Source organism: Gopherus evgoodei, chromosome 1, assembly GCF_007399415.2.
Source record: "Gopherus evgoodei ecotype Sinaloan lineage chromosome 1, rGopEvg1_v1.p, whole genome shotgun sequence".
In the NCBI taxonomy this organism is placed as follows: Eukaryota; Metazoa; Chordata; order Testudines; family Testudinidae; genus Gopherus; species Gopherus evgoodei.
The window spans coordinates 150,076,070-150,103,144 of record NC_044322.1 but is presented as its reverse complement, the minus strand read 5'-3'; the positions used below and the strand labels follow the sequence as shown (position 1 = coordinate 150,103,144).

Genomic DNA, 27,075 nt, shown 5'->3' with positions numbered 1-27,075 from the left:
TGAAGTGTGTAATTCTTTTCTTTTAAATTATTACAAGAATTGTTCAGCCATTTGCTCAATAATATTTTACTGCTTCTGGGGGGGGCGGAAGTGTTCAAAATAGCTCAGAATGTTCCAAGTGAATTAATATAATGTTAATTTTTCATGTCACAGGCTTTGCAAAGTTCTCTACAGGAGCAACAAAATGGCCTAAAGTATCTTAGCACAACTGTGGAAGAGATGTCCAGAAAAGCCCCTGCAGAGGTCAGCCAGAAATATCGATCTGAAATTGAGGGGATCCTTAGTCGCTGGAAGAAGTTATCAGCTCAGCTGGTAGACCGTTGCCAAAAACTTGAGGACCTGATGACTAAGTTCCAGCAGTTTCAGGTTATTAGGGTTATCCCTCTTTCTCTCACATATACACACCCATCCATCTTCTAGTGTCCAGTAACATAACAATGTTTATATAGGCGTGCATTTTTATATATTTCTGCAAAAGTTAATTCTTGAAGTAAAACAAGATAGAAGGGAGGAGTCTCAAGTCAATCCATGTGTGAGATTCTTGTATTGCAATGGGTATTTGTATCAGAATAAAGGCACTTTAAAAATTCTAAACCTTTGGCAGGTACTCTGGTGTTGATTGACTGATAGCAATGATGTTCCATTTGGTAGATTAGTATAAGAGTGAAGTCCTCACCCCACTAAAATCAATGGAAGCTTTGGTATTGACTGCAATGAGTCCAGGATTTCACCCAGAATTCTTACCATTTGCCTGTTTTCACTTGTGTTGAAAACAATGACGAAACTCCTGTTGATTTCAGCGAGAATAAAGTCAGGCCCCCAACACTGTAATCCTTCTAACACTTTTGCATGCAACTCTAACCATTTTGATTTCAATGGATTACTTTCATCGTCATTATCATAGTTACTTCTATTGTGGTAGAGAAATCAGGGATCAGGACCCCATTGTACTACGCATATAGGTAAAATTATTTATATACAGATTTGCAGGAGTAGAGCCCTAGATTGTTTTCTTCATGGTAGAGATCTTATGTAGACACTAGTTGGCAAGTCATCTGACACACTGTTGGTGCTCACCAAATGAAGAACAAGATTGGGGGAAACCTGGACAAACAAATATTGTAATATGTCATTCATGTCTCAATTTTTAATATATTTCTGTTCCATTTGTATATAATCCTAAAGCACATTTTTTCAAATTGATTCTGATTAATCAGGCACCAAAATTCTGAAAGTATTCTGCAGAAAGTATTTTTACATTTTTATTCTATCCTCCTTCCACGTAAACAATCACTTAAGTACTCATAAAAGACAAGGGAATGAAAGTAACCCTGAAGTCTTTTTCAAGGTTGACCAGCACAATGTGAGTTGTTACATACAGTGCTCCATTTACAATATATGAATATTTCAGTCCCTGTCCTTGGTTTGTTTCAAGTAGAATTTGATTGTTGCTTTTGTGTTATGGATTATAGCAAAATAGGATTTTTTGAGTGAATTGAGACCACTGTTTCCTACTTAATCCAATACAGTCATCTGGTCAAGAATAAATGTTCTGTTAGCAGGTCATGGTTGGTCGTGTATCCCTGTTTCTGCAAAGAAAAACACAGTAGAAAAATAATAAAACATTCATTCATCAGATTCTCTTTGATCATAGGGGAGTTTTGACCACAAAAAAAATAAAAAAATAAAAAAATCATCATTAGGTAATCAACAGCATAGCAATTTAAGAAGACCCCAAGAATCTTAAATTTGGTTTAATTGGTAGCACTTTGATTCCGAAAATAATGAATTTGGCAGTCATAGCAAGACTTGAGTTTGTGTTAGTTGTTAATATAATGAAATATTGGGAAGTACACTGTTTAAGATACTATCCTTTCCTTAAGAAATTTAAATTTTTTTTTATTCATAACTGCTGGGTTTCTGGGTAGAAGTTTAGGAAGATACTATTGCCATTTTGAAAAAGACAAACCTCGGTGTCTTAAATAGCATTACATTTCTCAGTAAAACACTTAGTTTTGGATAATATAATGTGCAGTATTTCTGAGTGTGGATCACTGCACAACAAGTGTACAATTCATACAAAATTCATTGCTCTTATATCCCTCTAGTATACTCTGAGTGTTTAGTTAGTTTTGGTAGTGTCTTAGCTATTGCATCCTAATGGAGTATATGGTAGAGGTATATGTTCAAATCACTACTGATAGCAGATAAAGCACATATTCATTCCAGAAAGTGATCCATTTATTTGATCTTCACTGTTTCTTAAGAGTAAGCTCTGTATCCTGGGTTAACAAAAGGAAATCTTCAAATTGGTCCTTTTCTCTTTAATGAAAAATCTTTAATACGTGCATGTTAAAATACTGAAATCTCATAATAAAATATGATTCTGGATTACTTTACTCCTTAACAACAAAAGTCCAGAAGAAATCACTTCATTCACTCTTTAGGTAATTTTGGTATTCATGACTTTTGTATCATTATTTTTTATTGATTCAATTGATTTTGCGAAGTGCTATAAGCCTGGTGCTATAAAAATGACCAGCTGGTGCATTTTCTTTATGGGTTATCTGATATGTATATTTGAGCGTGATTTGAACAAATTTTGGGCACAATATTATTTAAATGAGAACTGTCTGCTTTAAAAATATAATAATTGAATTATTATGTTGTGTATAATGCTGAATGTGCATTTTACAGATGTTGGGAAAGAAATACTTGGAAGAAAAAAAGTGATACTATTTGAGTGTTAATTTAGCAGCTCATCATTTGTATAACTTGATGATGATGATGCTCCTCCTTAGCTGAAACATTAGCCTTTAATAAAGGGATAACATAAGCTTCTCCCTGACTCCCAAAGGCTAACCATTAGGTCTTAGAATTAGATTTCAAATGTGGTTGGATCAGGGGATAGGGAATCAGGATTCCTGGACTCTGTTCCTAGCTCTAGCACTGATTGATTATGTGACATTCAGAAACCAACTTAGAGTATGTCTACACTGAAGCTAGGAGTGTGCCTCCCTTTGCAAGTAGTCAGACACATGTTAACTCTGCTTGAGCTAGCACACTACAAATAGTAATGTAACCAGGGGTAGCATAGATGGTGGATTGGACTAGCCACCTAAGTATGTACCCAGGAGGTCTGGGCAAGTTTGTACTCAGGTGGCTAGCCCAAACTGCCACCTATGCTACCCCTGGCTACACTACTATTTTTAGTGTAGTAGCTTGAGCAGAGCTAGTGCATATCTGTCTACTCATTCTGCAAAGCGTTCTTCCAGCTGCAGTGTAGACCTGCTCTGTATCGATCTCCTCTACAGTTAACCTTGGAGTAAACATAGTACTACTTCCTTATTTTGCAAGGGGCAGTTTTTCTACATGATGGCTTCTTAGTGAAATAAGATGGTAGTTTCTTATGCTTTTTTAATAGTTGTGTAAAAGGAAACTTCAAGTGATGGTGAACCACAATTAAAGGACAATTTTAAATAGTTGGAGACCCTTAGAAGTGGTGATATATAAGTGAAAGGTGGTATTCTCATTCTTCTTGCTGTTTTGAAAAGAAGAAGGAAAGGGTTTTTGTATTCTTACCATTAACAAATCAGAGAAACAGAATCCAACCTGTTTATTCCTGAAAACAAGAAATGCTGAGACTAAAATGATCAAAATACAGGCCAAATGGTGAAAGGCAACGCCCCCCCCCCAATTATTTGCTTGTTTGCATTGCTCAAAGTGCTGTGACCTCTTCCTAATTTTAGAATTATTCTGTTATGAAGTTTAGTGATAGTGCCATGATGAATTCTATTATCACCAGTCAGTGCTTGTAGCATACAATAGAATGTTGTTTTTAACAAACAGAATGACACTAAAACCCTGAAGAAATGGATGGCTGAAGTGGATGCTTTTCTGAAGGAAGAGTGGCCTGCCCTCGGTGACTCAGAAGCGCTGGAAAAACAGCTTGAACAATGTACAGTAAGTAGTCCTTGTGTACTGGATTCTTTGTGTGTATGTGGCTGGGTGAGTGTTCAGAAGAAGAATCAACCCAAACTTTCGCCTACCTAGAAGTAAATTTAAAACTGAATCTCTTGGTTTTGAAGGAAATACTGAAAAAAAAAACCAGGAAGTTGAACATACAAAGGGAGTAACACGGATGCTGTAATACTGTATCCTTGTGGTATGTCCAGACTGACAAAACAAGAACATTTGAAACATTGTGAGCTCCTTGGAGCAGGGGCCTCCCTTAAGTATTTGAAAAGTACCCAGCACTTGAATGAGTTCTACTGCAAATAAAATAAATACTAATCATAATATGGTGAGAGCATACTTTGCCCCCAAGTTATCATCTACTTTTTTTCTTGTTGCCATTTTCTGGTAGTTTCTCATTTCAGGGAAGCAGACGCACAAAGTTGAGAGCCAGATTTTTGTCTCTTAGAGTAGTATAAATTCAGTGTAATTCCACTGGAGTCTATGGGCCCAAATTTGTAGCAAGTGTATAAAAATAACTCCTTTGGAAGTCAAACATTTCATTAAAAAGCTGAAATTCTCATCGTTGTCCAAACTTTTCTTCTCCTCACCATCTCCATCATGTGAGAAGCTTTGCTGTCCTTCATGGCATTTTTAGTGATCTTTGATTAAATGTTCAAACTCAGACCAAATCTTGTCCCTTCTCACTTTATAACACTTCTGCAATCTGTTCCTTCTGCTTCCATTTCTGTTCTTCATTCCCACTTTCAAAGCCTTTGTTCATACCATGATCTCTTCTCAAGTCTCCCTTCCTTAAGCATCCAATATTCAGCAGCTGAAATTACCTTTTTCCTCTTGTGTTATGACTCTGGCACCCCCCCCATGTCTCTTTTCTGGCTTTTTATCTCTTTCTGCATAAAGTTCAATCTGCTCATTCTGGCATTTAAGTTGCTGCCTGAGTCTCCTGTCATGCTCAACTCACTACCTTTGCTGTTCTAACCTTTTCCCTCCCTTTCCTTCCTTCTACTTTTGCCTTCATGCCTGTTTTCACACTGCTCCCTTCACTTGTCTCACTGCCCTTCTTAAAAAGATGAAACATCCTTGTTTTCTTTCTTGAAATGCCTCCTCAAAACCCATTTCCTTTGCCTTGTTGCCACTATTGACATTCTTTCCTATGCAGTCTATTCCTCACTTATCCAACCAGAGCCTGTAATTAAAAATGATCAGAATGTATATGATTTGATTCATGTATGTGACTCAGTTTTTGTTTGTTTTAAACATAATCCCCTCTTTCACTGTACTTTTGTTGTACTTTATGCTTTGTTCAATTTAGATTGTACAGTTTTGGGGAGCAGGAACCTTAATCCCACTTCTCTATTGAGGCTCTGCGCTGCTTCATGCAGAAACAGATAGAGATGGAAAAAGTAATTTTATGCCACTACAGATTCTAACAGATGACAATACAAAACTTCCATTGACTTCAGTGAAATCTGAATTAGAGCTGGTTGGAGGCTGAGCTAGTCTCTTGTGCAAATTTCAACAGCCTTGAATATACCCCTATGGGCAGATCCAGCAGCTGGGAATTGCCAGAGCAAAGCATCACACAAGCCTCCCTACAAGGATGTAAGATGGGTAGCATACAGCCACCCACAGGGGGATAATTCCTGTGATAGTCAAGGAAGATGGCTTTACAAACCATTTGCACCACCAGAGTGGTGCAAAGGGACCGGATCATACTGAAGAATTGAGCCCCATGCCTCTTAAATATTATGCCATATTATAATTCTGTATAAATGTTTTTTTTTTTTCTTGCATAGAAAAGCTAATCATTTAAACTCATTTTAAGACTGTTCATCCTTCTACTCTGTATTTTGCATAATATTGTCTGTTAATTGTGGTCTTTTCAACCGAGATCTGGAACAAACACACACATAGTAGCAGAATATTTTATGATCTTACTTTACTGGACAATTTTATAGAAATGACATATCTGTAACAGCATCTGCATGCATTATTTTCATAAATCTTCTACTATTCCTTTAGGCCTTAGTAAATGATATCCAGACAATCCAGCCCAGTTTGAACAGTATTAATGAGGTTGGGAAGAAAATGAAGAATGAAGCAGAGCCAGAATTTGCTTCCAGAATACAGACAGAACTAAAAGAACTCAATGCTCAGTGGGAACACATTTGCCAACAGGTACTGAGTCTCTTGCTGTGACTGGTTCTCTTTTAATTAACTTTCAGATTTCTCATTGGCATAATTCCTCCTCCTCTGTGCATAGCCAGTCAATGTGAGAAAGAATCTAGACATTTTTGGTTCAAGCTAATTAACCTTCCATTATACAAAATTTACCTAGCATGTACAAATATATGCAAAGTAGGTATCTTAAACTATGCAATTTACTCTAGCTGTACATCTTATTGCTGATGTAAAATTAGCTCTTTACAAAATAGACTTATTTTTCAAAAAGATTTCCATCTGTCAACATATAAACTTCTGCACTGAGTAAGTGTTTATTAAAACCATTCTTTTGCTTCTGATATTTTATTATACTGACTAGTAATTCTCAAGATCAAGTTCTTCTAGTTTTCAGAGTTCAGTACTTAGAATTATAACTGATATCCAGCCATCCATTTAAATTAGTGTTACAAGTGCCCACAAATGTAAAGGACAGGTGGTATATAGTACTGACCTGAAAGGATAAGTGTTTTTTTTTACTATGTTCATGGTGAACCAGTGATCTTTACCCACAAAGAAAACACATCAAACAGCTAGCAGTCGTCAATGTAAAGTTACCACTTTGTATAATATGACTGCTAATGGTATTACAAAGTATAGATCATCCTTTACAGCAGGCCTGCACAACTCGTAAAGTGGCGAGGGCCACATTACTCCAAAGAAAACAGCTGAGGGCCGAACCCCTCCCCCCGGCCCCGTGGAAACACCCTCCCCCAGCACCTCCCAGCCCCGCAGAAACACCCTGCCCAGCGCTGCCCAGCCCTGCTGAAACAAACCCTCCTTCCACAGCACCGTCCCACCAAAACAGCTGTTGGCCAAAAAGGAAGGTTGGGGGTGAGGAGGTGATACTTGATTTTAAATCAACCAGGGGCTCCCAGCTGAAGAGGTGGCTGGGAACTCTCAGGGGGCAAATTAAAGGGCCTGGGGCTCTGGCGGCTGGGGGAACCCAGAGCTTTGCTGGGCTGGGGCAGGGATTTAAAGGGCCCAGAGCTCCTGCTGCTGAGGGGAGCCTGAGCCCTTTAGATCCCAGCCCTCCAGCAGCCAGGATTCAAAGGGCTCTGGGCTGCCCGCGGCAGCAGGGAGCCCTGAGCCCTTTAAATCCCAGCTGGGTCTCTGGGCTGCCTGCAGCCACGGGGAGCCCTGTGCTCTTTAAATCTCAGCCACAGCTGGGATTCAAAGGGCTCTGGGCTGCCCACAGCCACGGGGAGCCCAGAGCCCTTTAAATCTCAGCTGCGGCCAGGATTCAAAGGGCTCTGGGCTGCACACAGCCACGGGAAGCCCTGAGCCCTTTAAATCTCAGCCACAGCTGGGATTCAAAGGGCTCTAGGCTGCCCACAGAACGCCGTGTGCGTGGGATTTAGAATGCTCCCGCGGGCCGCACAGTGAGCCTCCGCGGGCCGCACGTTGTGCAGGCCTGCTTTACAGTGTACAGTATTGTATAATAGGTATTCTACTAATGTTTCACTTGTTTTAGCTTTAGTCCTGTTAAATCTGGATTATTTTAAGCTATTTTTGTTTGTGTACCCTTTAAAACAAGTCCCCATGTTTACATATTAAAACTGTTGACCTCAAGAGGGTATGAAGTTTTCTAAACCTTTCTTAAAACACATAAATACAATGATTGTTTTGTACTTTTTTGTTAATATTAAAATTGGCAATTTTTAAAAAGTGATCTCTGTATTTAGTTCATTATAAATCATTCTATGTGGATTGACCTATCAGGATCCATTCCTGCAAACCGAAAAGAACATTCTTTCTTTGCTCTGGATTGTCTTATATAAAGAAAACTAAAGAAAAATTTTAATGATGATCCATTCTTTAAAGAATTTTAATGAATCCACTTCAGCATCTCTTCGCAGATCACTGCTTTCTTCTTACTTACAGTGGCAGAACTATTCAGCTTTACAGATCGCACGCCCTGAGAACATGTCAGGTGATATATTTGACCCACCAAGAAATGCAAAAGCTTGTCCATGTATATCTCTCTCTGACTCTCAAGTTGCTTTTATATAAAAAAGAATTTGAAAAATAATTTGACTATAGTGAGCAACCAGCCCAGGATTCTTTTTCTGTGTTATGCATTCTGAATGGTGACCTAAAACTCTACAGATTTCCATTACATACACTTTTAATGGTAGTTAAAATTAACACAAACCAAAGTACCTCAGGTTTTAAAATTAGATTCTGGCCCAGTATTGCATTTGTCATACTTCAGTTACCCATGCTTCTGAGAGTGAACCATACAATGCTTTTCCATCACCTCTGTCACTGGACACTTCTTGCCTTTTATGCTGAGAACAACAACAACAAAAAAATCGTCTGGTGAATTTGACATCTTTGCCATAAAAAAGCAGCAAAGAATCCTGTGGCACCTTATAGACTAACAGACGTTTTGGAGCATGAGCTTTCGTGGGTGAATACCCACTTCCTCAGATGCATCTGAGGAAGTGGGTATTCACCCACGAAAGCTCATGCTCCAAAACGTCTGTTAGTCTATAAGGTGCCACAGGATTCTTTGCTGCTTTTACAGATCCAGACTAACACAGCTACCCCTCTGATACTTGCCATAAAAAGTAAACCTTCAACTTGAGGAACTGAATGTCTATGTTATACTTACTCTTAGCTATATTTAAACAAGAAAGTAAGGTATGTTACACAACAGATTTAAACTCGAGGTATATTTCACTAAATACTCTGTTAACAAACTGTACTACCATTATCCTCTATAGAAGGAGTCCAGTTCAAAGAACCCAATGCTTACCCTTGCAAAATATAGCTCCATTCAGAGGTTTAGAGAAAGTGTTATATAAAGCCAACAGTTTAAAGGTTTCTATTGCATGGATAAATACCTGAGGCAGATTAACAAAATAATACTTTGCCCTCTCTGTTTAGAGATTTTTCAGCAGAAAATCTTAAAATGCTTTACAAAAGTGGGAAAATATGTTTATCTCCATTTTATAGAGGGAGAAATTGAGGCATGGATTGTGTAAGTGACTTTGCTGTTGCAGAATGGTTTAATTGTATCTGTTGGGTAAACAACTTTGTAAAAATTACTGCTGATGTAGTATGCTTCTCTGAAATCTGGAAAGCACTTACTTGGCCCAGTTTCACAGTCCTTTCTCAAAGAGGTCCCTTTCACTAACCTGCCTTGGAGCTTTTAGTTGTTTATTTTTATTGTGCAGTATTGATGTATGTAGAACTTGTTTTAAAGATCTGCTTTCTTTAATATCTCATGTACTGCTTGCTTATGGAAATTCTAGTTAAAATTCTGCAGGGGGGAAAAGCCTCTAAGTTCTTGATGATAAAACTTGTGGGTGATTTTTTTTTGTTTTTTGTTTTATTTTATGGCTTGCATAATATTCTTGATGTAGTATTTCTATCTAATACGCTGATAATGATCAAAGTATACATTGCCAGTGGGCATTCTTAACATAGTAACTTCAATACTAGCTATTAAATACATATAAGAAGTGCATATAAAAAGCATTTCAAACTGCAGGCATTTTTTTAAAATGTGAGGAAAATCTGCTAAGATTACTACATATGCATGCACTGGGACCTACACCTTTGCAGATAAGGGAGAATTGCCAGAGGGCAATCATGTACTCTCTTATAAATCTCATTTGGCCACTTGAAATGTTATCTGTTTGAGGCTGCTGCTAAACAAGATGCAACTTTGTGACCTTGTAACTCAAAATAGGTACTTTTAGGCTTCAACTTTTTAAAAAAAAAATCAATATTTATTTGATTCATTGTTAGCATCTGTAGTTTTTGCTTTTTACAATGATGATGACCTTTATTTTTGTGCAGTAGAATATTGTATCAAATACCATTTTATGCTTCTTTTTTGAAGGCCTATGCTAAGAAGGCAGCACTAAAAGGTGGTTTGGATAAGACTGTTAGTCTTCGAAAGGATTTGTCAGAGATGCATGAATGGATAACACAAGCTGAAGAAGAGTACCTGGAGAGGGATTTTGAGTATAAAACACCAGATGAATTACAGAAAGCAGTTGAGGAACTGAAGGTAAAAGGCAGACTGACTGGTTTAATTTATGTCTGAAACTGTTCTTTGAAGTCATTGCTGCACACAATCTGTTTGCTCATTTAAAAGAATTGCTTTTTATATCTAGGTGGAAAATCTGAAATTTGAAGTGATAGGTGGCTTAAAGTAATTTGTTTCAATTTAGAGTCTGTTGAAAGATATTTAAATCTTCACAGTAGTCTGCTACAGGGTTTGGTTCCCCCCCCCCCATTGCTTTATTGGATTTTGGATTCTTTGCAGTCTGAGCATTAATTTAATTAAGCAATAATTTCCAAAGAATCAGTTGTTAGCAGTAGTTAACCACTAGATCATTACTCAATAAATCAGGGTGAAAATAGTTTGATTGTTTAACTATTACATTAAACAGCGGGAGACTATAATTTAGGACTTGAATTCAGGTGTTGTGCATTTATGATTTATTTATGATTTATTAGTGTATACTCTAGATCAACTGCAATACCTGGGCTTGATGCAGGAATTTATGGTGTGGGTTATGCAGGGAGATGATTGTAATGGTCACTTTGGCCTTAAAAAAAACCTCTTTGTTAAGCAGAGGGTTTTATGGAGGTTTGGAAGCATGTACCCCTACAGCTGAAGAATTTTTCTTTACCAGCTGATAGAAAAGAAATCATGTAAATTCCTTAAGAAATCATAATGGAACAACAGTGATTTGCCATGAATGAAATGTAACCTCATATTAAAAGTCAGCATATGCTATTGGGATATCATTAATATGTGGAAATATCTATATTACAATAGTTCATCGCACTTTTACATTACACTATCCATTGAAACAGGCATAGTAAGACAAATTATGTAAAATTTTCTAACGGGTCAATTTCCCAGTGAAATGCAGAGAGAGTTTTTAGCCTAGCACAACACTTCATACAAATATAAGAGAATAAAATCCCATTACTGAAGTCTACACATACAAAACATGCAATTTTTGACCAGATATAAACAGACTTAAATAATTGCCCTTCTCTCCCTTACTTTGATCATATCTTCAATACAAATTCTAACTAACAAGACACACATTAAAACCTCCACTACCTTTCTTGTCTGAAACTTGTACTTACCCAGACAGTACTTCTACACTACTCAGGGGTGGCTCCAGGACCCAGCACACCAATCGCGTGCTTGGGGCAGCCTGCCTTGGGGGGGCGCTCTGCCGGACACTGGGAGGGAGAGAGGCGGCTCCGGTGGACCTCCCGCAGGCCTGCGGAAGGTCCACCAAAGCCGCAGGACCAGTGGACCGCAGTATCAGCAGACCCTCCAAAGGCACGCCTGCGGGAGGTCCACTGGAGCCGCCTGCCGCCCTCCTGGCAACCGACAGAGAGCCCCCTGCGGCATGCCGCCCTGCTTGGGGTGGCAAAATGTCTAGAGCTGCCCCTGACACTACGGGGCAAAAAGATAATTCTCAGCCTAACATGGCTCAAAGGAGAGGCAGGTAGGAAGGAAGGGCATATTCTCCCCTGCCATATCCATTGGCACATGGAGAGGGCCCAGAGCTTTGGGGAAAGCATTCAAAACCTCCTGAAAGGATGTTGTAGTAGATACATTCCTCCTTTTGTGCTGAGAAGCTCCAGGAGGAATTTCTCTTGAACCTCCCACTGGGGTGGTACAGAGCTACACTACACCAACGGGATACAACTGAGCCCATAGGTCCCAGTTCTGAAAATAATTATGCTGGTGTTAACTTTAAACATGTGAGTAGTTTCAAGACTCCACTGGGACTTATGCGCTTACCATTAAGCACATGTCCAAGTCTTTGCAGGATCGATGTCTCAATCTGTAAACATTTTGGGGCAGGGAACTGTTGTCATATATCTATAAAGGACCCGACACATTAATGATGCAATATAAATAAACATTACCTTATTATTTTTAGCAATGGCACAGTAATGTCTAAAAGTACCAGTCATAATAAGGACCCCATCTGCTGGTTTTTCACAAGCCCCTGAGGAGAGACACCTTACCTGCACTGAGGATCTTCAATTTAATTAACTCATAACTAATGAGAGTAACAAACAGTAGGAGGGAAAAAGAGCACAGATGAGGGTAACAGTAATTAGTTGTTGTGATTACATAGGCTAAAAATGAGAGCAGCCTAGTGGTTAAATATGGTTTAATTATTTTTAAAATTCCCTGTTAAACTATGGCCCTCTGTGATTGCTTAACAATTGCCTTTCTTTCATCTTTCTCCCTGGGATCGCTGCTCACTTCTTACTGCATCTTCTTCCAAGACTAAGCCATGTTCACCCCTCAAGCCTTCCAAGCTCCGCTATTACCCCAGACAGTACTATTGCATGAGGGAAGGATTCTCTCCCTAAATCCTCAGCTGATTCTGGGGTTGACTGGATGATCCAAAGAATGCTCACGCAGAAGCTCAAATTTGAAATACAGCTGTGACTGGGGTCTTAGACAGAAATTTGATTTTTGTCTTTTAAATCTCCCCAATTGACTGTGGACTGTTAAAGATGGTTAATTTAATTTATTTGGAAGTAACACAAAAGATATTTTAATCTGTTATGTCAAGTATTGCAGCATTGATGCCTGAAGCATTTTCTCAGCAAGTATATTATTGAAATTTTGTTTTGTTTTGTTCTCTCACTACTCCAAAAGATTCAGTACTTCTATATTGTGTAACATATTTATTTGTTATTCATGATAAATTTGTATGTTGCCTCCAAAATGAAAACAAGATGCATACATTTTCATTGAACTGTCAAAGATGATATCAGCGTGGTTGGGCATTACTTCCTTGATTCTTCTTTCTTTCAACCTAAGTAGAATCTTGATAGAATTATTTGAACTCTGATTTCTTCTCTACAAGTCAGGACCAAAGTCATGACCATCATTTACTTCTATTTTACAGACAGCAAAAGAGGAGGCCACACAGAAAGAGGTGAAGGTGAAGCTACTCACAGACTCTGTGAATAATTTTATAGCAAGAGCTCCACCTGCAGCTCACGAAGCCTTAGAAAAGGAACTTGATATATTAATTACAAACTACCAGCGGCTCTGCAGCAGGCTAAATGGAAAGTGCAAAACTCTGGAGGTCAGCTATTTTGTTGGTCTTTAATATTACAACTACTCAACCGCAAAAATAAGATAGACACTAGCAGATGGATTAACAGATAATAAACTCTTATCTTTGTTTCCTTTACTACTGTCATGCTAAATAAACCGTGCTCATATTAAGTTGCTGTAAATATAGTTCATGACCACAGAATCACAATAGTTATCCTGATGGAGCACAGTTATATATTCAGCAATGTCTGGCTAAACATAGTGGAGAGTGACCTACCACAGAGATTTTAATCTTGGAAAGGATAGTAAGGTTTATAACATTTCAGAATGTTTTAGTTACAGTGACTTTGTTTAGATAGATAGCCAAAGATGATATAAAAATTGCAGATTTTTTAATTCTCTGAGAATAACATGATTAAGATGGGTATTCAGTGTTTTAGCATTCTGTTTTAAATTCTAGCATCTAGGCAATTCTCAACTATTGCATTCAGTGTGGCTTAGAATCAAATTTTATGTTTAAAAAATAGTTCAGTTGAAACTATTACTGCATTGTTTCTTTGAAACATATTATCGGTTTTCAGTAAAGGCTTTAAGAAAATTGCTAACCCATATAACTTTTTATAGAATAAATCTTTAAAAATTAAATTTTAAAGGCTTAGAAGAAAATTGGAAACAAATATATATTGATTAAATAAAATATAGACATTTTCAAAATCAGAGCAGCTGTGAGGATTCTATTAAAATCAACTTTTTTTCACTAGACTCTATCTGCTATTGTGTTGGTCTTCTGTTGAAGCCACTAGGCACTTGAAAGCACTCCTGACATGCATGAAACTCTCGTAGATGTCAATAAACTCTGAAAAAACTAGGCTTTTAATGTATTCTTTGAAAAATGTCTGATTGACTTTGCTTTTATCTACAATGATGTAATCATTTTATTTCTTAAAGAAGCATGAAACTGTTTAAGTACAAAATGAAAAACTTTTGATGAGCCTGTTGGTTCTGCACATGTGGAAAAATAATTCTGAGATCTGGTTGCTCAGGATGGAGAAAGAATATACCATGTGGTATTATAGAGGATATGGGATTGAACAGAGAACTTTGGAGGGAGAGGACTCAGAGAGAAGACCCTCTTTCGTGGGATTAATGCCAGGAAGAAGCAGCTATGGTTTTTTAAAATTTTTATTTTCTATCTATATGTACATTTTTTTCACCAGGAGGTATGGTCATGTTGGCGTGAGTTATTGTCCTACTTGGATGCAGAAGATAAATGGTTGAATGAGATGGAGCTGAAACTCAAGGCAACTGAAAATATCCAAGGAGGTGCAGAAGAGATCTCAGAGGCATTAGATGTAAGTGCTGGCTTAACTTGATATAAAATATCAAGACACATATTGAGTTATACTAACACCATTTTGAAAAACCTTCCATTACAGATGAAAGAAACCATGAATCTGCATTACTGTTTGGGAAGATACAGACTATTTGAAAATCACAAAGTACTACTTCATTCAAGTCATAATTTGATTTTAATATGTGTACATGTTTTAAGCTAATAACTACCTTGTAAATGGAATAGAGTAATCCCATGTGAAAATACTGATTTCTCATATATGTTGATAATAAAACATCCTACTCTTAGAAATTTTGGCCCCACTGAAGTCAATGGCAAAAGCATCAGTGATTTTACTGGGGTCCGTATTTTATCCTTAGGACCTGGTCCTTTCAGTCTTTATTAATTATTTATGAAGGCAATGGGCTATCTAAGAATTATATTTCAGTTTGTCTACATGAGGATAAAAGCACCATTGCCTCGCCATGGCTGGCTCGGGTCAGTTAACTTGAGCTCATGGGGTTTGAGTTGTGGGGTTAAAATGTGCTGTGTAAACATTTGGGCTCAGGCTGGAGCCCTAGCTTTGGGACCCTCCACCTTCACAGGATCTACATAGCAGTCTTTCAGCCCCAGAGCTGAAGCCCCACAACCTCGACTCAGCTGATCCAGGCCAGCTGCAGGTTTTTAATCCCCATGTAGACATACCCTCCTTCTCAGTGCATCAGAGTGCAGAAAACAATTAATTGATTGGATGGTAACTTTGCACTTGGGCCCCAATCCAGTTAGAATACTTAAGCAAATGCTTGATTTTAAGCACAAATCACATTTGATGGGATTAATGCAAGGCGGATGCTATGATTTAATTAATATAATTTTGATTTTCTATTTCAATAGACATTTTTTCACCAAGAGGTATGGGCATGTTGACATGAGCTATTGTCCTACATGGATGTAGAAAATAAGTCAATGGGAGTATTCATGTTTAAATTTAAGCACGTGATTAAGTGCTTTGCTAGAGTTGAGAACTTAGTTGCTAAAGCATGATTTTTGTAATGCATAGTGCACAGTACTTTATGGCGTAAATATGAAATTGTTTGATACTTTGATCTGATGTCTGCATTTCAATTGTGTCTGAAATGGAGGGTTTCTTTCTTACACATTAATGAAAAATGAGTGCTCTTCAGACTTTTCTGCTGGTCTGAGAAAAAGGAGAACGAATCGTGATTTTTTTGGGTTTGGGTTTTTTTTCCAGTCTTTGGAAAGTTTAATGCAACATCCAGAAGATAACCGCAATCAGATTCAGGAGCTGGCACAGACTTTAACTGACGGGGGAGTCTTGGATGAATTGATCAATGAAAAACTGGAGAAATTCAGTACTCGATGGGAAGAGCTGCAACAGGAGGTACATATAATATCATCCCATTTTTTTATTCTTTTACCTTAAACAACTAGCACTTTAGCAGTTGACCTAATTTTCAAGAAAATAAAATTAGCTCCTAATTGTATAGGATAATTGAAAACAATAAGATACAGTATTACTATGCTTCCTTGTATTGTTACTATGCAGTGCATAGCAGATTGTTTTACTTTAGAAATAAGGGAATTGCTTGGGTAGCCCTTACACTTCAAAATTCAAGTGTCTTCCTTTGAAAAATATCTGTGGTGAATTTAATATTAAAGAGCCCTATTCAGCATTTCTTACTCAGGCAAAACTCCCACTGGGAAGCCAACTGTTGTTTCAAAATTAAATGTCAAGTGTAATATTCTTTAACAAGTATATTTTCTGCCGAGCATGTCATAAAATGAGCACTCATGTCAATAAATAGCTTCGTCGGAAAACTTCAATAAAGAAAATATGTTTAACATGAGGAGAGTGAAATTTGTGCATCTGACACAGTTCATAAGGATTCTTTTTGATGTGGAAGTCGTTCAATCTGCTTTGACTGAGACTGAACACTTATTACTAATTCTTCGACAAAACCAACTAAATTCTTTATCCTTTTTACTGAGAAATCTGTTCAGAAAACTCTCACTCTCTGTCTCTCTATCTGTGTATTAAAGTTTTAAAATCCTTTTAATATAAAAAATAAAATAAATATCATGCTCTGGTGTTGCCAGGAAATATTTTAAATATTATTAAATATTATTTCAATTGACAAAATAAGTTTCATTTTTCAAACTAAGGTCTACATGGAACATGTAGTTTAGTTTGAATGAAAAATATGTTTATGAAAGTATGGGGTATGTTTCTAACGGCAGCAGAGAAATAAGCAAGTGATAAAGAAAGGTTTTCTGAAATTAACTACTAAGGTGAAAATCTTTTGACAGCTACTACTGTGGTTTCTTTTCACTGTCTGACATGAGTAGAAATGTGGGATAGCTAATAATAATAAAAAAAAAATTACAGGTAGTCACAGCTCTGTGTCACTTTCCAATGCCATCCCAGAGTGCTTATTTATTAGTCTCATTTTGAAAAGTACCAGAGTTGAATAAATGAAGACTAAAAATATTTCAGGAATAGAAGAAGTGGCCTGACTTGATTATCCAATTGGACCATCACTATTATAATAAGGACTAGATTTCACTGGTTACTTTGGTGTTCTGTGAAGGTAAAATCATGGGATTATCAAAAAAGATGATTCATTGCTCTTTATTGAGTGGATCAAACACACATTAAAGTAAAGTAAATGCAAAACTTTGGTGGGGGAAAAAATCGATGAAAAGAAGTTGAATGTGGTGTACTAAGTGTGAGAGACAGCAAGAGAAAAACATGGGAAACTAGACTGCCTTTGCCATGAAAGGAAAATGAATTTAACTTGTCAGTCTGTGGTATGGATCTGTGTTTTATTTGGGAGCTAGACTCTAAGGAGACTTGAATGATCGTAATTTGGGAGGTCATATCAAATTACCATACTTCAAGAAACTTGTAACATGAGGGGTTTGCACATGTAGCCACTTGTGAGCCAGTGTGCTGGTGCAACAGCACCCCCTTTGGTAAGACAGAGCATTGCACAAAGTTTACTTAATCTGGCAGGATGGCCAGTCAGCTCCTTTTGCCTGAGGGCTTGTCTACATCAGAAAGTTGCAGCGCTGGTGAGGGAGTTACAGCGCTGCAACTTTGAAGGTGTACACATCTGCAGGGCATCACCAGCGCTGCAACTCCCTGTTTGCAGCGCTGGCCGTACTCCCGTTTTGTCTCGGGTGTAGAGGATCCAGCGCTGGTGATCCAGCGCTGGTAATCCAATGTAAACACTTTCCAGCGCTTTTCTTGACCTCCGTGGAAGGAGGAAGCCTCTGGTAATCAAGCTGATCTCCTTTCCCGGTTTGCTCTCTCGTTCCCGGAACCCCGAGCAAGCAGGTAAGGAGAACCGCTTGCTCGGCGGTTCGGGGAACGAGACAGCAAACCGGGAAAGGAGACCAGCTTTGCCGCGGTTTGCTCTCGCGTTCCCGGAGCCACCCTGCAAACCGCAGGGAAGGAGACCTGCTTGCTCGGGGTTCCGGGAACGAGAGAGCAAACCGCGGCGAAGCTGGTCTCCTTTCCCGGTTTGCTCTCTCGTTCCCCGAACCGCCGAGCAAGCGGTTCTCCTTACCTGCTTGCTCGGGGTTCCGGGAACGAGAGAGCAAACCGGGAAAGGAGACCAGCTTTGCCGCGGTTTGCTCTCTAGTTCCCGGAGCCACCCTGCAAACCGCAGGGAAGGAGAACCGCTTGCTCGGCAGTTCGGGGAACGAGAGAGCAAACCGGGAAAGGAGACCAGCTTCGCCGCGGTTTGCTCTCTCGTTCCCGGAACCCCGAGCAAGCAGGTCTCCTTCCCTGCGGTTTGCAGGGTGGCTCCGGGAACGCGAGAGCAAACCGCGGCGAAGCGGATCTCCTTTCCCGGTTTGCTCTCTAGTTCCCGGAGCCCCGAGCAAGCAGGTCTCCTTCCCTGCGGTTTGCTGGGTGGCTCCGGGAACGCGAGAGCAAACCGGGAAAGGAGACCCGCTTCGCCGCGGTTTGCTCTCCCGTTCCCCGAGCAAGCAGGTCTCCTTCCCTGCGGTTTGCAGGGGGTTCGGGAACGCGAGAGCAAACCGCGGCGAAGCGGGTCTCCTTTCCCGGTTTGCTCTCTCGTTCACGGAACCCCGAGCAAGCAGGTCTCCTTCCCTGCGGTTTGCTGGGTGGCTCCGGGAATGCGAGAGCAAACCGCGGCGAAGCTGGTCTCCTTTCCCGGTTTGCTCTCTCGTTCCTGGAACCCCGAGCAAGCAGGTCTCCTTCCCTGCGGTTTGCTGGGTGGCTCCGGGAACGCGAGAGCAAACCGGGAAAGGAGACCAGCTTCGCCGCGGTTTGCTCTCCCGTTCCCGAGCAAGCAGGTCTCCTTCCCTGCGGTTTGAAGGGGGTTCGGGAACGCGAGAGCAAACCGCGGCGAAGCGGGTCTCCTTTCCCGGTTTGCTCTCCCGTTCCCCGAACCCCCCCTTGAAGCCGCCCAACAGCGCTGCAGTGTGGCCACATCTAACACCACTTGCAGCGCTGGTTGCTGTAAGTGTGGCCACTCTGCAGCGCTGGCCCTATACAGCTGTACTAATACAGCTGTAACTACCAGCGCTGCAAAATTTTAGATGTAGACATGGCCTGAGTCTCTATGGTAGTCCCATTCAGGGCTATGAAATGGGTTAGTCTTGCTGAGGTGTGTGGGCTCTTCTACTTATCCCTGTGCGTTTTGGGATTTGGAAAACTCTTTAGTTTTTAAAGCTGAGGGATTGATAAGGGAACCCAGGCTCACCATTTGTCATAAACAGATAGCTAAGGGTTAATGTCTCTTTCACCTATAAAGGGTTTACAAACAGTGACCTGCAAACACCTGACCAGAGGAGACAAAATACTTTCAAATCTCATGGAGGGAAGCCTTTGTTTGTGGGTTTTGGGTTTGGCTTTGTTCTCTCTGGGTCCTGGATGGGACTAGAGGTGCAACCAGGTTTCTGCCAATCTCCCTGCTACAGTCTCTTATCTCTTCAGAATTGTAAGTAAGAAAAGGCGGTCATAGTCTTTTAATTTGTTTTTTTTTCCATTTGCATATGTGTACTTGCTGGAAGTAGCTTAAATTGTGCTTCTGCTGGAGAAAGTTTCTTTCTATTGTTTATAGTTGAAAGACCCTGTAACTTTTTACCATCTAAAGTGCAGAGATAAACCTATTACCTTTTTCTTTCTTTTTTTATTAAAAGTTTTGCTTTTAAGACCTGTTTGATTTTTTCCTCCTAGTTAAGGTTCAAGGGAATTGGTGGGGAGAAGGGAAGGATAAATTTTCTCTTTGTGGTAGATTCACACAGCTTGTATTGCTTCTGGGTGAGGGGGAAGGTAACACTCCTCTCGGTGTGGTGATTCAAAAAGTTGAATCAGGCTGTCTCCTAGTGTTCCCAGGGCGGGAAGGAGCTGGGAGGAAGAAGGGAGGGGGAGGGGAATGGTTTATTTCCCTTTGTTGTGAGACTCAGGGAATTTGGGTCTTGGGACCCCCAGGGAAGGTTTTGGGGGAGACCAGAGTCTATCAGGCGCTCTACTCTAAGTCCTGATTGGTGGCAGCCTATCAGATCTAATCTGGTAATTAAGCTTAGGGGAATTCATGCTAGTACCCATATTTTGGACGCTAAGGTCCAGAATTGGGAATTATACTTGACATGGTGTGCAGCGTATGAGAAAGATAAGAATCCAAAAGCCAGTAAGATTATTAATTTTATTTTCTCTGCTAGCTGCTTGTAAGCAGAGAGAAGGGTTTTTTTTTTTCTTTTTTAAAACTACAACCAGAGAATTTTTCTGGCTATGCATAGATATGGCCTCAGGCAAGGACCATTAAGTTTAAAAGGGGTCTTTTGTTAGACACTAGAACTCCAGCTGTGAGTCAACTACACCAGCAGAACACATTTGTAAATGAAAGATGGTTTCTTTTGCTTTTTACCTCTTTCAGGAGAGGCTAGGAAGTTAAAAGGACTCTGTTGCTAAGCAACCCCAGGAAGCCAACAGAGAACCTGCATTTCAGGCAGTAAACACCAGAGGGCGCCTCAGCACAAGAAAGCAGGAACCATGAGTTCCAAGGAAAGCCTGAGACAGGAACGAAAACGGCAACAAGCCATGGACAAAGAAAATGAACATAGGAGACGGATGGAACTAATTAATGCAGAACTAGCCAAGGAAGAGGCAGCCCACAAAAGAAAACAACAAGAAGAAGAGGTGGCCCACAGAAGAAACAAGAAGAAGAAGATGCAGCCTACAGAAGACAGATAGAACTCCAGAGGGAGGCCCATCGACAGGCCATGGAATTAGAACAGGCTAGGCAACAGAACACAGCCAATCCTAACAACTGTTCGCCAATAATGGTTCCACAGCACAAGAAATTTCCCACCTACAAGGCAGGTGATGACGCTGAGGCCTTCTTAGAAAATTTTGAAAGAGCCTGCCTTGGGTACAGCATCTCTGAAGACCAGTACATGGTAGAATTGAGGCCACTGCTCAGTGGACCCTTAGCAGAGGTGGCGGCTGAAATGCCTAAGGAGAAAATGAACGATTAAAAACTTTTTCAAACCAAGGACAGATACAGAATGGGGATAATACCTGAACATGCCTGTCGGCGGTTCAGAAACCAAAAATGGAAACCAGATGTGTCATTCCCCTGACATGCCTACCACATTGCAAAGAATTATGAAGCCTGGATATCAGGAACAAAGGTTAACAATCTGGACAAGCTGTACCTCCTGATACAAACGGAGCAGTTCTTAGATGGTATTCCTGAGGAAATAGAGAGGTACATCCTAGATGGGAAACCCAAAACAGTAATCGAAGCGGGGGAGATTGGAGCCAAATGGATGGAAGTGGCAGAAGAGAAAAAAGCTATTGTCAAGTGGAGCGAATACCCCAGGGGGCACACCGACAATAAACCCTATAACCCAGGGCAGCCAAAGACCCCACTTACAACCCAAGGAAAGCCACAGACACCCTATTCTTCCACCTCACCAGTCTCCAGTAACCCACCTCGACCCAGTGACCAGTCAGCTGGAAGATGCTTCAAGTGTAATGAACTGGGACATATAAAGGCCAACTTCCCCAAGAACCCCAACCGAGTGCAAGTCATTATACCACCATCACACCAAAGATCCCCAGGCCCAGATGCCTCTCAAATACCCTTGGAGCGAAGAGAAATTTTGAGAGTGGGCGGAAAGAAGGTTACTGCTTGGAGAGACACGGAGGCACAAGTGTCAGCTATCCACCAATCCTTCGTGGACCCCAAATTCATCAACCCAAAGGCCCAAGTGACAATTTACCCCTTCATGTCACAAGCTGTAGACTTGCCTACAGCTGAACTGCCTGTCTAGTACAAAGGCTGGTCAGGAATGTGGACTTTTGCAGTCTATGACAATTATTCCATCCCCATGCTACTGGGGGAAGATTTGGCCAACCAGGTGAAGCGGACCAAGAGAGTGGGAATGGTTATCCGTAGCCAAACCAGGCAAGCTTCCAGACCCATTGCTGTTTCTGAGCCGTCCACAGAGGCCCCATCTGTGTTACAAGAGACCCAGACAGAGGTAGTGGACCCGGATCCCATGCCAACAACGGAAACAGCCACAGTGCTTCCAGTCCCAGACCAGGAACTGGAAAAGCAGCCAGCACCAGAACCGTTGCCAGCACTGACAACAGTGCTTGCAAATCCATCTTCAACTCCAACGCCAGAGGGCGCCAGCGAGCCTGAACTGGCAGAAGCAGCAGATGACCACACCCAAGAAGCTCAGCCAGAGCCTGAAGTACCCCCTGGTGCACCAGCGGAGAGCAGTTCACCAGCAACGGAAACAACCCCATCACCTACATCGCTTCCAGAGAGACCAAACCCAAGTCCACAGTCTAAGGGAGGAACTGGTGTCTCCAGCTTCAAGGGAACAGTTCCAGACTTTGCAGGAAGCAGATGACAGCCTTCAGAAAGCTTGGGCGGCAGCACGGAGCACCCCACCGCCTCTCAGCTCTTCTAATCAATCTCAGTTTGTTGTAGAACAAGGACTTTTATACAAGGAGACCCTTTCTGGTGGACACCAGGAAGACTGGCATCCACAAAAACAGTTGGTGGTTCCAGCTAAGTACTGGGAAAAGCTCTTAAGCTTAGCCCATGATCATCCCAGTGGCCATGCTGGGGTGAACAGAACCAAGGACCGGTTGGGGAAGTCTTTCCACTGGGAGGGGATGGGCAAGGATGTTGCCAAGTATATCCGTTCTTGTGAGGTGTGCAAAGAGTGGGAAAACCCCAAGACCAGGTCAAGGCCCCTTTCCAGCCTCTCACCATAATTGAGGTCCCATTTCAGCAAGTAGCTGTGGATATTCTGGGTCCTTTCCCAAAAAAGACACCCAGAGGAAAGCAGTACGTACTGACTTTCATGGACTTTGTTACCCGATGGTTGGAAGCAGTAGCTCTAGGCAACACCAGGGCTAACACTGTGTGCCAGGCCCTAACAGACATTTTTGCCAGGGTAGGTTGGCCCTTCGACATCCTTACAGACTCAGGATCTAATTTCCTGGCAGGGACCATGAAAGAACTGTGGGAAACTCATGGGGTGAACCACTTGGTTGCCACCTTGTACCACCATCAAACTAATGGCCTGGTGGAAAGGTTTAATGGAACTTTGGGGGCCATGATATGTAAATTCGTCAATGAACACTCCAATGACTGGGACCTAGTGTTGCAGCAGATGCTTTTTGACTACAGGGCTGTACCACATCCCAGTTTAGGGTTTTCACCGTTTGAACTTGTGTATGGCCACGAGGTTAAGGGTCCATTACAGTTGGTAAAGCAGCAATGGGAGGGGTCTACACCTTCTCCAGGGACTAACATTCTGGACTTTGTAAGCAACCTACAAAACACCCTCCGACACTCTTTAGCCCTTGCTAAAGAAAACCTAAAGGATGCTCAAAAAGAGCAAAAGGCCTGGTATGACAAACATACCAGAGAGTGTTCCTTCAAGATAGGAGACCAGGTTATGGTCTTGAAGGTGCAACAGGCCCATAAGATGGAAGCATCATGGGAAGGGCCATTCACGGTCCAAGAGCGCCTGGGAGCTGTTACCTACCTCATAGCCTTTCCCAATTCCTCCCTAAAGCCCAGAGTGTACCATGTTAATTCTCTCAAGCCCTTTTATTCCAGAGACTTACAGGTTTGTCAGTTTACAGTCCAGGGAGGAGATGACGCTGAGTGGCCTGACGGTGTCTACTACAAAGGGAAAAAAGACGGTGGCATGGAAGAGGTGAACCTCTCCACAACCCTGGAATGTCTGCAACGGCAACAAATCAAGGAGCTCTTCACTAGCTTCGCCCCATTGTTCTCAGCCACCCCAGGACGGACTGAACGGGCATACCACTCCATTGACACAGGTAATGCTCACCCAATTAGAACCCCACCCTACCGGGTGTCTCTTCATGCCCAAGCTGCTATAGAAAAGGAGATCCAGAACATGCTACGGATGGGTATAATCCGCTCATCTACCAGTGCATGGGCATCTCCAGTGGTTCTGGTACCCAAACCAGATGGGGAAATACGCTTTTGCGTGGACTACCATAAGCTAAATGCAGTAACTCGTCCAGACAACTATCCAATGCCACGCACCGGTGAGCTATTGGAAAAGTTGGGACATGCCCAGTTCATCTCTACAATGGACTTAACCAAGGGGTACTGGCAAGTACCGCTAGATGAACCTGCCAAAGAGAGGTCAGCATTCATCACCCATGCAGGGGTGTATGAATTTAATGTCCTTCCTTTCGGGCTGCGAAATGCACCCGCCACCTTCCAGAGGCTGGTAGATGGTCTACTAGCAGGACTGGGAGAATATGCAGTTGCCTACCTCGATGATGTGGCCATTTTTTCTGACTCCTGGCCCGAACACCTAGAACACCTGGAAAAGGTCTTTGAGCGCATCAGGCAGGCCGGACTAACTGTTAAGGCCAAAAAGTGTCAAATAGGCCAAAACAGAGTGACTTACCTGGGACACCAGGTGGGTCGAGGAACCATAAATCCCCTACAGACCAAGGTGTATGCTATCCAAAAGTGGCCTGTCCCAAAGTCAAAGAAACAGGTCCAATCCTTTTTAGGCTTGGCCGGATACTACAGGCGATTTGTACCACACTACAGCCAAATCGCTGCCCCACTGACCGACCTAACCAAAAAGACCCAGCCTCATGCAGTCAAGTGGACTAATGAGTGTCAGAAGGCCTTTACCCAGCTTAAGGCGACACTCATGTCTGACCCTGTGCTCAGGGCCCCGGACTTTGACAAGCCATTCCTAGTAAACACAGATGCATCTGAGCGTGGTATAGGAGCAGTTCTCATGCAGGAAGGACCGGATCACAACTTCCACCCTGTCGTGTTTCTCAGCAAGAAACTGTCTGAGAGGGAAAGTCACTGGTCAGTCAGTGAAAAGGAATGCTACGCCATTGTGTACGCCCTGGAAAAGCTACGCCCATACGTTTGGGGACAGCGGTTCCAGCTACAAACTGACCATGCTGCTAAAGTGGCTTCATACTGCCAAGGGAAACAACAAAAAACTGCTTTGATGGAGTTTAGCTCTCCAAGATTTTGATTTTGAAATTCAACACATTTCAGGAGCTTCTAACAAAGTAGCTGATGCACTCTCTCATGAAAGTTTCCTAGAATCCACTGGTTAAAATTTGTCCTTAAAATTTAGAAAGTCTTGTAATTTACATATTTAGTAGTATATGTAAAGGTACATGTGTTGTATTAACCTGTTTATTCTAAAGTTATAGGAAGAAATAACCGCCAGTGAGGTTCCCCACTGTCTGCGATTTGTGGGGCGTGTCATAAACAGATGGCTAAGGGTTAATGTCTCTTTCACCTATAAAGGGTTAACAAACAGTGACCTGCAAACACCAGACCAGAGGACGAATCAGGAGACAAAATACTTTCAAATCTCGGGGAGGGAAGCCTTTGTTTGTGGGTTTGGGGTTTGGCTTTGTTCTCTCTGGGTCCTGGACAGGACTAGAGGTGCAACCAGGTTTCTGCCAATCTCCTGCTACAGTCTCTTATCTCTTCAGAATTGTAAGTAAGAAAAGGCAGTCATAGTCTTTTAATTTGTTTTTTTTTTCTATTTGCATATGTGTACTTGCTGGAAGTAGCTTAAATTGTGTTTCTGCTGGAGAAAGTTTCTTTCTATTGTTTATAGTTGAAAGACCCTGTAACTTTTTACCATCTAAAGTGCAGAGATAAACCTATTATCTTTTTCTTTCTTTTTTTATTAAAAGTTTTGCTTTTAAGACCTGTTTGATTTTTTCCTCCTAGTTAAGGTTCAAGGGAATTGATGGGGAGAAGGGAAGGATAAATTTTCTCTTTGTGGTAGATTCACACAGCTTGTATTGCTTCTGGGTGAGGGGGAAGGTAACACTCCTCTCGGTGTGGTGATTCAAAAAAGTTGAATCAGGCGGTCTCCTAGTGTTCCCAGTGGGAAGGAGCTGGGAGGAAGAAGGGAGGGGGAGGGGAATGGTTTATTTCCCTTTGTTGTGAGACTCAAAGAATTTGGGTCTTGGGACCCCCAGGGAAGGTTTTGGGGGAGACCAGAGTCTATCAGGCGCTCTACTCTAAGTCCTGATTGGTGGCAGCCTATCAGATCTAATCTGGTAATTAAGCTTAGGGGAATTCATGCTAGTACCCATATTTTGGACGCAAAGGTCCAGAATTGGGAATTATAATTGACACCACTCCATTGGGTTATAGATCAGGGCCTTTAAACCAGGCAAGGGGAATCAGTCCTCAACAACTCCTCCTGGTGTTCCCATGGCTCCTTCCTATCTACCTTGGTTTCAGTCTGCTTTTCCAGACTTTAGATCTGGTCATGCCCTCTCTGCTTGCTGGCAGGAGTTTCCATTTCCAGCTTGCTTGCTCCTCCAGCAGCAGCTCCACCACTCTGCTTCTCAGCTCTTTTATTCTCCCAGCTGCTGTAAGGCTGCCAGTAAGCCTTGGCTGACAGTTCCTGCATTAATCCCTTGGCTGCCCAGCCAGCCTGAAGTACATACACCCCATGACATCACCGTTAATATCAATTAGGGATTATGAAAGAGTATTTAGCCACGGTGGGGAATGAACCCCTGAATATCTCATTAAATTCTTTCTCCCCTGCAAGGGAGAGCTTGAATTCTGATTTGTAATGCATTTGCTCCATTGCTATAAGAGTGTGGGAGAGTAAGGGAAACTTCATTTACTTTTCCTAGTTTTTAATGGAATGATCTGAAATAGAAAGTTATTTTGCAAACAAGAAAACAGGAGAAAACCTCTTCACTAATAAACTAATATATTATCTAATTTTTATCTTCTACTGTATCTGATTGTATCATGGGCAGCCAAACAAACCTATTTGCTGAGCTACAGAATCCACCTTTCAAGTCTCAAATCAACCTGTTGTACTGAGCATTGGAAATATTGTTCCTTGAGGGTTTTCTGACTTCTGTCGTAACTGACCAGTAGAGGAT

General features: G+C 41.4%; 1 protein-coding gene across 9 annotated transcripts in view; it reads left to right on the top strand.

The window, feature by feature from the left end:
- DMD (dystrophin) overlaps positions 1 to 27,075 on the top strand; it is a 1,715,077-nt gene that overhangs the window by 499,304 nt on the left and 1,188,698 nt on the right. For all 9 annotated transcript variants that reach the window (XM_030575515.1, XM_030575505.1, XM_030575489.1 and 6 more), the window contains 7 exons: positions 154 to 366; positions 3,850 to 3,963; positions 5,998 to 6,153; positions 10,049 to 10,219; positions 13,116 to 13,298; positions 14,488 to 14,622; positions 15,856 to 16,005. In XM_030575515.1, coding sequence (XP_030431375.1) covers positions 154 to 366; positions 3,850 to 3,963; positions 5,998 to 6,153; positions 10,049 to 10,219; positions 13,116 to 13,298; positions 14,488 to 14,622; positions 15,856 to 16,005 — 1,122 coding nt within the window. The remainder of the gene's footprint in view (positions 1 to 153; positions 367 to 3,849; positions 3,964 to 5,997; positions 6,154 to 10,048; positions 10,220 to 13,115; positions 13,299 to 14,487; positions 14,623 to 15,855; positions 16,006 to 27,075) is intronic.